The 12,679-nt window shown below is 37.5% G+C and overlaps 1 protein-coding gene across 5 annotated transcripts in view; it reads right to left on the bottom strand.

Moving 5' to 3' along the window:
- The window catches only part of KIF3A (kinesin family member 3A), a 48,948-nt gene that overhangs the window by 29,035 nt on the left and 7,234 nt on the right, over positions 1-12,679 (bottom strand). For all 5 annotated transcript variants that reach the window (XM_019422040.2, XM_019422041.2, XM_019422042.2 and 2 more), the window contains exons 3-4: positions 6,584-6,728; positions 6,360-6,444 (exon numbers count right to left, since the gene is read on the bottom strand). In XM_019422040.2, coding sequence (XP_019277585.2) covers positions 6,360-6,444; positions 6,584-6,728 — 230 coding nt within the window. The remainder of the gene's footprint in view (positions 1-6,359; positions 6,445-6,583; positions 6,729-12,679) is intronic.

Genomic DNA, 12,679 nt, shown 5'->3' with positions numbered 1-12,679 from the left:
GATCCATCAGAGAAATAACTCTCTAGGCAGCTACAGCCTTAGAAAATGTATTTCTTCAATAACAAGCGTTGACGGACAGGCTGCAGAATGGATGTCGTGTTAGCAGACATGAAAACAACATTCATTTCATTGTACAACTACATCAGCACCCTTAGGTGATCAGGAGCATTGTCAACGAGCAGTAATATTTTGAAAGAGATCTTTGTTTCTCAGCATGTCTCAACAGTGGACTTAAAATATTCAGTAAACTGGGGCAATTGGGTAGCTCAGTCACTTGAGTGTCCGACTCTAGATTTCAGCTCAGGTCATGATCTTAAAGTTTGTGAGATCAAGCCCCGTGTCAGGCTTTGCACAGACAGCATGGAGCCTACTTGGGATTCTCTCTCTCTCTCTCCCCCTGCCCCCATCTGCCCCACTCCCACTCATGCTCTCCCTCTCTCAAAATAAATGAACATTTAAAAAAGATACATTCAGTAAACCATGTTGTTGACAGATGTGTTGTCATCCAGGCCTTGTTGTTCCATTTATAGAGGAAAGATAGAGTATATTTAGCATAATTCTTAAGGGCCCTAGGAGTTTTCAGAGTGTTAAATGAGCACTGGCTTCAACTTAAGAGTCATCAGTTGCATTAGCCCCTAAGAGGAGAGTCAGGGTGTCCTTTGAAGCTTTGATGCCAGGCACCGACTTCACCTATCTATGAAAGTCCTAGATGGCATCTTCTTCCAATAGAAAGTTGTCATCTACACTGAAAATCTGTTGTTTACCATAGCCACCTTCATGAATTATCTTACCTAGATCTCCTGGATAACTTGCTACAGCTTCTACATCAGCACTTGCTACTTCAGCTTGCACTGTCATGTTATGGAAATGGCTTCCTTCCTTAAGCCTCACAAACCAACTTCTGCTACCTTCAGACTTTTCTTCTACAGCCTCCTCACCTCTCTCAGCCTTCACAGAATTAAAGAAAGTTAGGGCTTTTCCCCGGATTAGGCTTTGGCTTAAGAGAATGCTGTGGCTAATATCATCTTGTATCCAAACCACTAAAACCTTCTCTACATCAGCAATTAGGCTGTTTGCTTTCTTATCATTTGTGTGTTCACCAGACTAGCACTTTTAATTTCCTTCAGGAACTTTTCTTTTACAGACAAAATTTGCTGTTTGGTGCAGGAAGCCTGACTTCCCACCTATCTTGGCTTTCGACAGATTTTCCTCACTAAGCTTAATCATTTCTAGCTTGTGATTTAAAGAGATGTGTGACTCTTCCTTTCACCTCAACACTTAAAAGGCTGCTATACAGTTAATTAGCCTAATTTCAATACTGCTGTGTGTCAGAGAATAGAGGGCCACCAGGAGAGGAAGAGAGATGGGGAACAGCCAGCCTGCAGAGTAGTCAGAGCACACGAATTTATTAAGTTTGCTGTTTTATGTGGGCGTAGTTTGTGACACACCAAAACAATTCTAATAGTAACATCAAAAATCACTGACCAGAGATTATCATAACAAATATGATACTAACTAAAAACTTTGGAATATTGTAGTAATTACCAAAATGTGACACAGAGACACGAAATGGGCAAATGCTGTTTGAAAAATGGTGCCAACGGATTGCCTGACACGGAGAAACGCATTATCTGGAAAGGGCAATAAAGCAAAGCATCATAAAACGAAGTATGTCTGTAAAGTGAAATGGAAGGCTGAGGTCTGTGGCTGCCAGTAGGGAGAACCATTCCACAGGCAGTAAGATCCCAAAGACAAAGATGACAAACAAAATTTAAAAAAAACAACCCCATGGGCACCTGGGCGGCTCAGTTGGTTAAACGTCCAACTGTTGATATCAGCTAAGGTCATGATGTCACGGTGTGTGAGATGGAGCCCCACATTGGGCTCTGCAATGACAGCAATGAACCTGCTTGGGATCCTCTCTCTTCTCTGCCCCTCCTCCTCAGGCTCTCTCCCTAATTAAATAAAGTTTAAAAAAAAATTAAAAAACAACCCCAGAGACAAAAATCACAAGGGCAGACACTCCAAATTCTAGGTGTTGATTCGAGATCTACTTGGCAGTTTGGGAGTTTTTTGGTATTTTTTGTAAAAATTTATCAGATATATTTATACATTAGGAAAAATTACTCTTTACCTTGTCATGAGGTATAAATATGCCCTAATTTTATTTAGTAGTAAAGGAGTAATGGTGGTCTCTATAAACCAGGAGTGTCAAGCTGCTCTGAGAGCCCTAGAGAGTCCATGGTGGCCCTGAGGGGGCCACTGTAGGAGTTTAGGGGTTCTCAAGCCCAGACAAATTCTAAAGAGAGCTTCATTTCATGTGTTTTGCACACTGTGCTTCCATACGAGGTCTGGTACGATGAATGTATTTAATTGTTTTAAGTCTTTTAAATGTTTGAAAATTACTGGTCTATATCATTTACAGATGATAAATTTTCCTTCTCAGGAAATCTATGGTAAAGAACACTGTGTATGTTTCTATTCCAGCAAACTGATATTTCTGAAAAACACAAAAATCATGCAGCTGATGTCATGGCAATGTCAAAACTTTTAAGCATTTACTCTCATTCTCTGCAGTCATTATAGAGCATTATAGAGCAGAAACACACTTCTAACTTGCTTTAGTCTGCAAAATCTAAGGTCATTTCCAATAACAATGTGACATTAATTTAAAATTCATTTAGTAAGTGCAGTAGATAAACTGATTAGATATGAAGATGAAGAACTGAAATATGACTCTAAATTTATAAAAGTTTTTATTGGGTAATGATATCAAATAATTTTTGTCATAAAAACAAAGAAATTTAGCTTCTATAACAAATACAGTTTATAACACTCAAACAGTAGATCTCAAAGGAGCAGTTACTCCCCAGCCTAGAATATTTTAGAAATTTGTAGATGGAGTTTCTGGTTCGAGAACATGATTGGTATTCACAGGCAGGAGCCATGGATACTAAATATCCTGAAACGAATGGGATGGTCTATCACTGAAGAATTGTCCCATGCAATTTTGATGTCCTAGTATATATTCACATGAATGAAAAAAATTATTTATGATTACCTGAGTCTAGACCCAAACTCTATTTTATATATAAAGACAAAGTGCTTTTCCATGGTAATAATAGAGCAATGTACAAAACTGAGGAAAGAACTACTACTTTATTTTGTTCAGAATACCAAGAGGTAGTTACTATTTTAAAAGACCATGCCATTGACAGGAACACCAAGCAAGGTGCTTCTTTGTTTTTGTTTTTTGGAGGGGGAGTTAAAAAAATTTTTTTAAGTTATTTGAGAGAGAGAGAGAGAGATTGAGAGGGAAAGGGAGAGAGACAGAAAAAGAGAATCCCAAGCAGCCTTCACACTGTCAGCGCAGAGCCCAATGCGGGGCTCAACCCATGAACTACACAATCAGGACCTGTTTTTTGGTTTTTTGTTGTTTGTTTTTTTTTTTTTAAAGAAGGCTTCGCACCCAGTGGGAGCCCAACGCAGGGCCTGACAAAGGGCCTGAACTCACAACCCTGAAATCAAGATGTGAGCTGAGATTAAGAGTTGGACACTCAACTGAATGAGCCACCCAGGCCCCCCCCAGTCAAGGTGTTCAGATCACCGATACAACATACTTATAACAGTCTGCATTTGTAGCTGTTGCATTCATGATGTTTACATAGGCCTATTTCATTATGTCACTGAGTACGGTCATATCTAAGCATTTATATAATGAAATACTACCATTTTATATTTTCAGTACTTTTATTCTCATTTATATTACAGTTGGGCATTCATCAGATGAATGGATAAAGAAGATGTGGAATTCTGGATTACACCACCATTCACCTACGTGACTGTGATTGAATCAGGAAACCTCTCTAGGTTTCGGTTTTCACATCAACAAAACTGAACTGCTAGGAAGATTAAATGAAATAAAGTGTGTACTACTACCACAGTTTATTGCATTGAATGCCTACTACCACACTGTAAGAACTTAACAGTAGCCACTGTTACTCTACATGTATTCTATGCAATTCTACGACAGTACCTATTGTTATTCCACATTCAACTACCATATACACCTTATTCTTTAATCATTTTACTGACAATGAAATTCCAATCAAAATTCCAATATTAATATTTTAAAGGCTAATCTTTTTTATGTCTGTCTCATATCTTAAAATATTAAAATGTTAGGCAATATTTACCAATTATTTACCACCTGACCCAGCAGTTGAGCTTCAGGAATTTATCCTCAGATATGCCTGAAGATGTATGAATTCATATATGTACAACACTATTTACTACACAATTGTTTGTAACATATCAGCAACAACCCAAGTGGTCATCAAGAGAGGGCTGGCTGAATACATGATGCCCCCCAAAAACAGTATGCAGCTTTTAAAAAGGACAAAAGAAAAAAAAAGAAGAATGAGGAGGCTTTTCTGTACTGATATGCAAAGATTGTCACAATCCATTGGTTCAGTGAAAAATACAAAATGCAATGAGGGATAAAAATAGGATTTTCAATAAAAAACAGTGAATAGGAATCAGCTAAACTTATCAGTTAACAACCTTATGTACCTATTCACAAATTTTGTGATTCTCTAACATTTATGCATGTGATTTCGTATTTCCCTTTTCGGGAATTCATCATGACAACAGTCTTTCATGACAATCTATTATTCCAATGTGTAAAAACTAGAATTTCTTAATCAGAAATTATAGTTTTTCCTTTAGGTAAAAGAAACATTGAAAACTACTATTTTTTTATTATATCTATAATTAATACCATTATTTTTGACACTTAAAAAATTTCATTTTTCCTCCTCCCTTCTTTTTCCTTTTTTTAAGTCACATTAGTGTTGACCTTTTTTTTTTTAGATTATTTATTTTGAGAGAGACAGAGAGAGACAGACAGAGAGGGCGAGTGAGGGAGGGGCAGAGAGAGAAGGAGACAGAGAATCTCAAACAGTCTCCATGTTCTCAGCACATAGCTGGACAGAGGGCTTGATCTCACAAACTGTGAGATCATGACCTGAGCTGAAATCAAGAGTCGGACATTCAAATCAACAGAGCCACCCAAGTTCCCCTTCTTTTTCTTTTTTGACACATTAAAAATTTCTGACTTAGAATAAATTGTAAAGTACTCTTGGCATCCATACCAGAAAATGGAACTTTACATTCACATAAAAATTTGTGTGAAGGGGCACCTGGGTGGCTCAGTCAGTTAAGCATCCAACTCTTGGTTTAGGCTCAGGTCATGATCTCACAGTATGTGGATTTGAACCCCACATCAGGCTCCAGGCTGACAGCGTGGAGCCTGCTTAGGATTCTCTCTCCCTTTCTCTGCTCCTCCCCTGCTCACACACATACTCTCTGTTCTCAAAATAAATAACCTTAAAAAAAAATCTGTGTACAAATGTTCATAGATGCTTTATTCGTAACAGCCAGAAACTATAAACTGCCTAGATGTCATTCAACAGGTGAATGGTTAAACTTTACATATATACACCATACATTACTACTCACCATAAAAAGTAATAAACTATCAATACATGCAACAACTTGGATAAACCTCAGAGGAGTTATGCCAGGTGAAAAAGGCCGATCACAAAAGTTATATATTGTAAGGCTCTATTTATATGACATTTTTGAAATGACAAAATTTTAGAATTGGAAAGAAGATTAGGACTGTCATGGGTTAGGGAAGGGGACAGAGGAACATAGTCAGGAGAGAGGTGGATGTGGTCATAAAAGGGCAACATGAGGCATCTTTGTGATACAACTGCTTAGTACCTTGACATGGTAGTGGACAGATCACATAAACATGTGACAAAATAGTACAAAGTACAAATGAGTACAAGAAAAACTGGGGCACTTGAGTAAAATCTATAGACTATAGCAATGTCAATATCATGGTTGTGATACCGTACTAAAGCTCTGTAAAATATGACCACTGGGGAAAACTGTGTAAAAAGTACTTCTATGTAAAGGGTAATCTCTCCATATTCCTTCTTAACAGCTGCACATAACTCTACACTTACCTGAAGAAGAATTTTAATTAAAAAAAAAGTGCAGATCAATATACATATAGAGCCACTTACAGAGCAGAAGTAAAATTCTATTTGTATTTACATAAAGGAACACTGAAGGAATACTGACAGTGGTTATCTTAGGGTGGGGAGAAAATGGAGTAGCAACAACTTTTCAATGCATAAATTTTCACAATATTTAAAATTTTGAATCGGGACCATATAAACAGGTAAAAAAATAAGTAAACTATTAAAAGTACCTTTTGTACAAAAGGAACTTTAATTTAGTTAACATTCTACTGCTTTGGAAAGCACTTCAATTCCAGTTATCCTTACCTCTAACCTCTGTGTCTGATCCTTGCCCAAAAGGTCACGAACTTCTTCATTATATATTTCCAAGTAAGACACTCGAACCAAAAATCTGTAAATAAAACATCATTTTAAAAAACAGAGAAATACTTACAAGAACAGTTTTAATACGTATTGAGAAGATATGTGCCTATATGCCTTTCTTGTGTTTGTACTTCTCAATAGTAGAAAATAAAAGAATTCTCTTTTACCTTGTATCTCCCTCTGCTTTTGCAATATGACCAAATATGTGAGCAAATGAATTTGGAATGATTCCTCTAAGTTCAGGAACAGCTCGAACGCCTTCCATGGTAAAAGTTTTGCCTGTTCCAGTTTGTCCATATGCAAAAATAGTCCCTGAAAATGATGAAGAGAATCAATCACTTTTAGAGTCCAATGCTACAGAATAACAGCTCTTAAAAATAATTCCTTTGATATTGTGATGCAATTTCTTCCTTGGATTTAAAACTTACTCAAGTACAAATTTCACTTCTATTATCAACAATTACAACATGTACTCTGTGCCAGGTAAGCCAAGCACTGTCAAAGCCCTAAAATCAATGATATATTCCTAATTATTAATAAAAAGTATCCCAAACCGTAAATGTAAAGTCTTACACCATGGCTAAGCATAAGAAATTCATTATAATGTGTATGCTGATTACTTAGTGTAAACATTACGTTGGAGAAGGTAATACAATTGCAGGAGCAAAAGAAGACAAGTTCTAGAATGGAAAGACCTCAGTGTGACCTATCTGCCAGTGGTGAGCCATATGACCTGACACAACAATCTACCCAGAGACTGTCTCCTCAGTGGTAAAACAAGGATAAGAATAAGTACCCGACATTAATAGTAAGAACCAAATGAAACAATTTACTCCAAGCGACCATCATGATGCCTGGTAGAGTAAAAGTAAATGGTATTTTCCTTCTTCTTTATCCTAAAATAAATTCATTACTTAAAAAATATGTATTTTTGAAGTAAAAGCTGTAAGGAATAGGGGAGTCAAAAAAGGTGACAATACAATCATTACAGGTAATTACAGATACAATTTAAACTTTCTAAACAGCTAAATTCATTCATTCAACAACTACTCACCACACACCTGAGTATGGTATTGTGCTAGGCAGCAGGGGACACAGTGAAAAACAAGACAAACATAGTTCTTAATCTTACAGTATGTGTAATCTTGGAAAGGAGGTATTGGTCAAATATTTATAGGAGGATGAGTCCTGGGACTGAGAAACAGAATTCTAGATGACAGTAAAGGGACATAGTGTAGGCAGGAGAACTGATGCAAGAGGAAATGCGGGGGTGGGGGGGATCAGGAAAGGCATTCCAGAAAAGCTAAAATTTAAGATGCAATCTGAAATATGAGTAAGAGATAGTAACAGAGTGGACAGCAAGAGGCAAGAGAGAAAAAAGAGAGGTTTTGAGGAAATGAAATGAGATCAGAATGAAGGAAACAGAGATGGAAAATGAAGATGGATGTAGACAGAGCTAAAGACACCAGCAGGAGCCTAATCACACAGGGCCATGAAGACCATACTAAGGTTTTAAGAAGGTATCATAAAAGCAAAGCGAAGCCAAAGAATGATTCTGCAGTTAGGAGTGAATCAGGATCGCTACAGCTATACTGTGTACATAGAATTGGAAGAAAGCAAAGGGAGATTTGTGAAGAAACCAGTCAAAGAGCTGGAGCTGACAACAGAAGGGAGTGAGAAAGGTGGAAGGATTTCAGAGACATGTAACAGAATCAATAGCACCTGGGAAATAATTAGCCAGGGGAGGAATCCAGAACGACTTTCAAATTTCTGGCTGGAACAAAGGGATGTATGGCTATGCTGTATACTGCTGTATACTGAGATGGTGAACATCACTAGAAAAAATGAGTTTGAAAAGAAAGACCATGAATTCAGTGCAGGGCACACTGAGCTTTAAGTGCCCGTGACACAACCAAATAAATGCATGCATCAAGCATGTGGAGGCAGGTGGAGGGATGAAATGTATTTGCTCAGTGAAGCCCTATGAGTGCATGTGATTTCCAAGGGGGACAGCTCAGTTTAAGAACACAGCACAGGAAGTGACAGCCCAAATGACAAAGGCTTTTCAACTATCACTCTATGCAGTTAACCTCTTATGTCATCATCATTTCTAGACTTTCTGTGACAATAAGCACAATAATCACAACAGAAGCCATTTTTTACACATGGGAATAAAAAAGTCTTAATTTTTTCTAACTCACTGAATATTTCAAACTCTGCCATAAAAATGCATTATTGCATTCAAAAGAGCTAAAAATATTATGAACTCACAGACTGCACTTTATAACTGACACAAGAGCTATCATTTACAGATCATCTGCTATGAGCTAGGCATGTACTTTACATGCATCCTTACTGAATTTTCACCCCAATCCTAAAAGCTGGGCACTATTTCTATTTCCATGCTTTAGTTGAGGAATCGAAGGCTTACAGAGGTTGGATTACTTGTTCAATGTCATAGTAAGTGGTAGAAAGAAGGTCTGCACACAGTCCATTTGAGTCCAGAGCTCATACTTCTAAAAAGTATGTAAGGGCCAGAAATTTTTTGAATTCAAAATTAATTCCTAATGCAACTTCTATGAATGCATTAAATACATGAAGATTACTAATTTAAAAAGCATATTAATCTCTAATTTTAGAGCTAAGAAGGATCAGGAATGCCTGAAAATAAAAAAATCTTATCTCATTTTCAGAGAGGAAATTCCAAATTCCTAGCTTTTTACGTCCAGCTTAACAAATCTAATGCCAGCATTTCCTTCATATGAACTTCTCTTAAAACTCTACTTTTTAAAAACTAAAAACGACCTGAAATCTTACCACATCTCCCTATTTCCTAACTACATCTTTAAAATGGTGGAAGGCCTACAAAAAATCTGCACGTGGATTTTTATTTCAGTGCATAATCCTAACTGCCAAAACTTGGATGCAACCAAGATGTCCCTCAGTAGGTAGGTGAATAAATAAACTGTGGTACAGCCAAATAATAGAGTATTATCCATTATCAGCATAAATAAAGATATAAGCTATCAAGCCATGAAAAGACACGGGGAAAACTTCAGGGCCTATTAACTAAGTGGAAGAAGACAAACTGAAAGGTTACATACTATATGATATTCTAGAAAAGGTGAAACTATGGAGACAGTAAAAGCATTAGTGGTTGCCAGGCTTAGTAGGGGAAGGAAGGATAAACAAGCAGTGCACAGAATGAAACTATTATTTATATTACAACAGTAGACACATGTCATTATATTTTTTGTCAAAGCCCACAGAATGTACAAGAGTGAACCCTAATGTAAACTATGGACTTTGGATGATAATGACATGTCAGTGTATGTTCATCAATTGTAACAAATATACCACTGTAGTGGAGGATGTTGAGAGTGGGGAACTTTGTATATATTTGGGGACAAAGGATATATGGGAAATCTCTGTGCTTTCTTCTTTCTTTCTTTTTTTAATATTTTTTAATGTTTATTTATTTTTGAGAGAGAGACAGAGTACAGGTGGGGTAGGGGCAAAGAGAGAAGGAGACACAGAATCTGAAGCAGACTCCAGGCTTTGAGCTGTCAGCACAGAGCCTGACGTGTGACTCAAACTCACGAACTGCAAGATCATGACCTGAGCTGAAGTCGGACACTCAACCGACTGAGCCACCCAGGTGCCCCTCTCTGTACTTTTTTCAATTTTGCTTTAAACTAAAACTGTTCTAAAAAACAAAGTTCACTAACTTTTTTAAAAAGTTTTAAATGGTAGGATTATGTATTTGTCTTTCCACATTTGAATAATACATTTAAATAATGTAACATTCTATGTTACAGCAGTCCTGATTTTGGTCCTTTTTCCAAATGTTTTTGTATGTTACTATCAACAATTTTCAGTCAGCATAATAGGTGCAAAATAGGTGAAAAGTCCCTTGACATTTACATACTAATTCATACAACATTTATTTTTTAAAATACACAGTTCTATTATTTCAAAATTAAACTTGTGACACTTCAGCTTCCAACAAAGATAGAGTAACAAGGACCAGATTCACCCTCCTGACTGAAACAAATACGAAGCAACAGTTTTCAAGACCATGGACTCCAGTCAACAAAAGGCCATGACCCCTGAAAAGTGGCAAACAGGTGAGGTGGGCCCTATGACAGCCCAGCTTCCTGGCGTGTGAGATAATCAGAGCCACGGACCAGGATGGGGAACCCAAGGAGTGCTGGGTGGATTCCCTGAGTCAAGAAGGAGCCACAGGGGCGCCTGGGTGGCGCAGTCGGTTAAGCGTCCGACTTCAGCCAGGTCACGATCTCCCGGTCTGTGAGTTCGAGCCCCGCGTCAGGCTCTGGGCTGATGGCTCGGAGCCTGGAGCCTGTTTCCGATTCTGTGTCTCCCTCTCTCTCTGCCCCTCCCCCGTTCATGCTCTGTCTCTCTCTGTCCCAAAAATAAATAAAAAACGTTGAAAAAAAAAAATTAAAAAAAAAAAAAAAAAAAAAAAAAAGGAGCCACAGTCCAGAGAGCCCAACGCAGCTATATGCTGTAGAGAGGACAACAGTGCACACAAAACTCCAGATTCCAAACATCTGCAGATGGTCTTCCTCAAGTACTCAGCTGAGTACTAAGCATCTCAAGAGTGTAAGGAAACTATCTAAATGGGGGGGGGGGGGGGGGGGGGGCGGGGGGCGGGAATCATTTGGAAGGAAGAGTGCCCGGCACTCAAACAGGCCAGAAACAGTATCTATTTATACCAGTCAGACTGGAAAACCTCATGATTCACAGGACATTAGGTACAAAAAGGTCTTGCCTCATTCTTAGGGAAATAACCTCAGAATGAACACTGTTCCAGTCCTAACTAAAGATCTTAAAAGACCTAAAAGAATCTGGGGCGCCTGGGTGGCTCAGTCGGTTAAGCGTCCGACTTGAGCTCAGGTCACGATCTCACGGTCTGTGAGTTCGAGCCCCGCGTCAGGCTCTGGGCTGATGGCTCAGAGCCTGGAGCCTGCTTCCGATTCTGTGTCTCCCTCTCTCTGCCCCTCCCCAGTTCATGCTCTGTCTCTCTCTGTCCCAAAAATAAATAAACGTTAAAAAAAAAATAAAAATAAAAAAATAAAAGAATCAAACTATTTTCAAGTAACTGCAACTCAGAACAAAGTTCATCAATATTTATAGAAATAAAAAAATTCAAGAGCCAAGGTGAAACTCGCAGTGTCCTGGCACCCAACCAAAATTTGCCAAACTTGCAAAAAAGATATGACTCATAATGAAAAAATCCATCAATCAGTCAAAGCCAATTCAGAATGGACGTAAATGTTAGAATTAGCAGATAGGGACATTAAAACAGTTATAAAAACTATATTCTACATGTTAAAAAGTTAGGTGGAAACTTTGGATGGATATTTGGAAGAACTTGGACAGAAGATACAGCAAAGACCCAAATCAAACTTCTAAAGATAAAAATTACGTGTGGGATGAAAAATACAATAGATAAGGTAAATGGCAGATTCAACACTGCAGAATAGAAGATCAGTCAACTTGAATATATATCAGTAGAAACAGTAAAAAATGTAACAGAGGAAAAAAATAGAAAAAAGAAAAACAGCATCAATGAGCTGTGGGACAATTTCAAGCAGCCTGATATACATGTCACTGCAGACCCCCAAAAAAAGGGTGGGGACAGGAAAAATATTTGAAGAGACAATGCCTGAAATTTTTCCAAATCTGATGAAAACTACAAACTCACAGATCCAAAAAGCTTAATGAATAGTAAGCACAGAAACATAAAGAAAAATACATGGCACATCATAATCAAATTGCTCAAAACCAGTGATAGAGAAGATCTTAAAAGCACCCAAAGAAAGATATGTCATATAAAGAAGAACCAAGATAAGAAGAAAAGCAGAATTCCAGGAGGAAAAAATGCAAATGAGAAGACAGGAGAGGTATATTCTTCAAGTATTAAAAAAAGCTATCAACCTAGAATCCTATACCCAGTGAAAATTTCTTTCAAAAACAAAGGCAAAATAAATACTTTTTAGACTACAAAATCTGAAAGAATTCATCACCAGCAGACTTGCACTTGAGAAATATTTAAGGAAGTTTTTCAAAGCAGAAGGAATGTTACTAGATGGAAATATAGGTCTACATAAAGGAATAAAGAGTACCAAAAATGTTAACTACATAAGTAGTTATAAGTAATATATGTTTTTTCCTATTATTTAAATCTCTTTAAAAGATAACTGATGGTTTAAGCAAAAACATTAACAATGTGGTTTGGA

This window comes from Panthera pardus, unplaced genomic scaffold (assembly GCF_024362965.1).
Source record: "Panthera pardus isolate Hobbes unplaced genomic scaffold, ASM2436296v1 HiC_scaffold_2, whole genome shotgun sequence".
NCBI lineage: Eukaryota > Metazoa > Chordata > Mammalia > Carnivora > Felidae > Panthera > Panthera pardus.
Note: the sequence above shows the minus strand (reverse complement) of the source record. Positions and strands in the feature narration are given on the sequence as shown.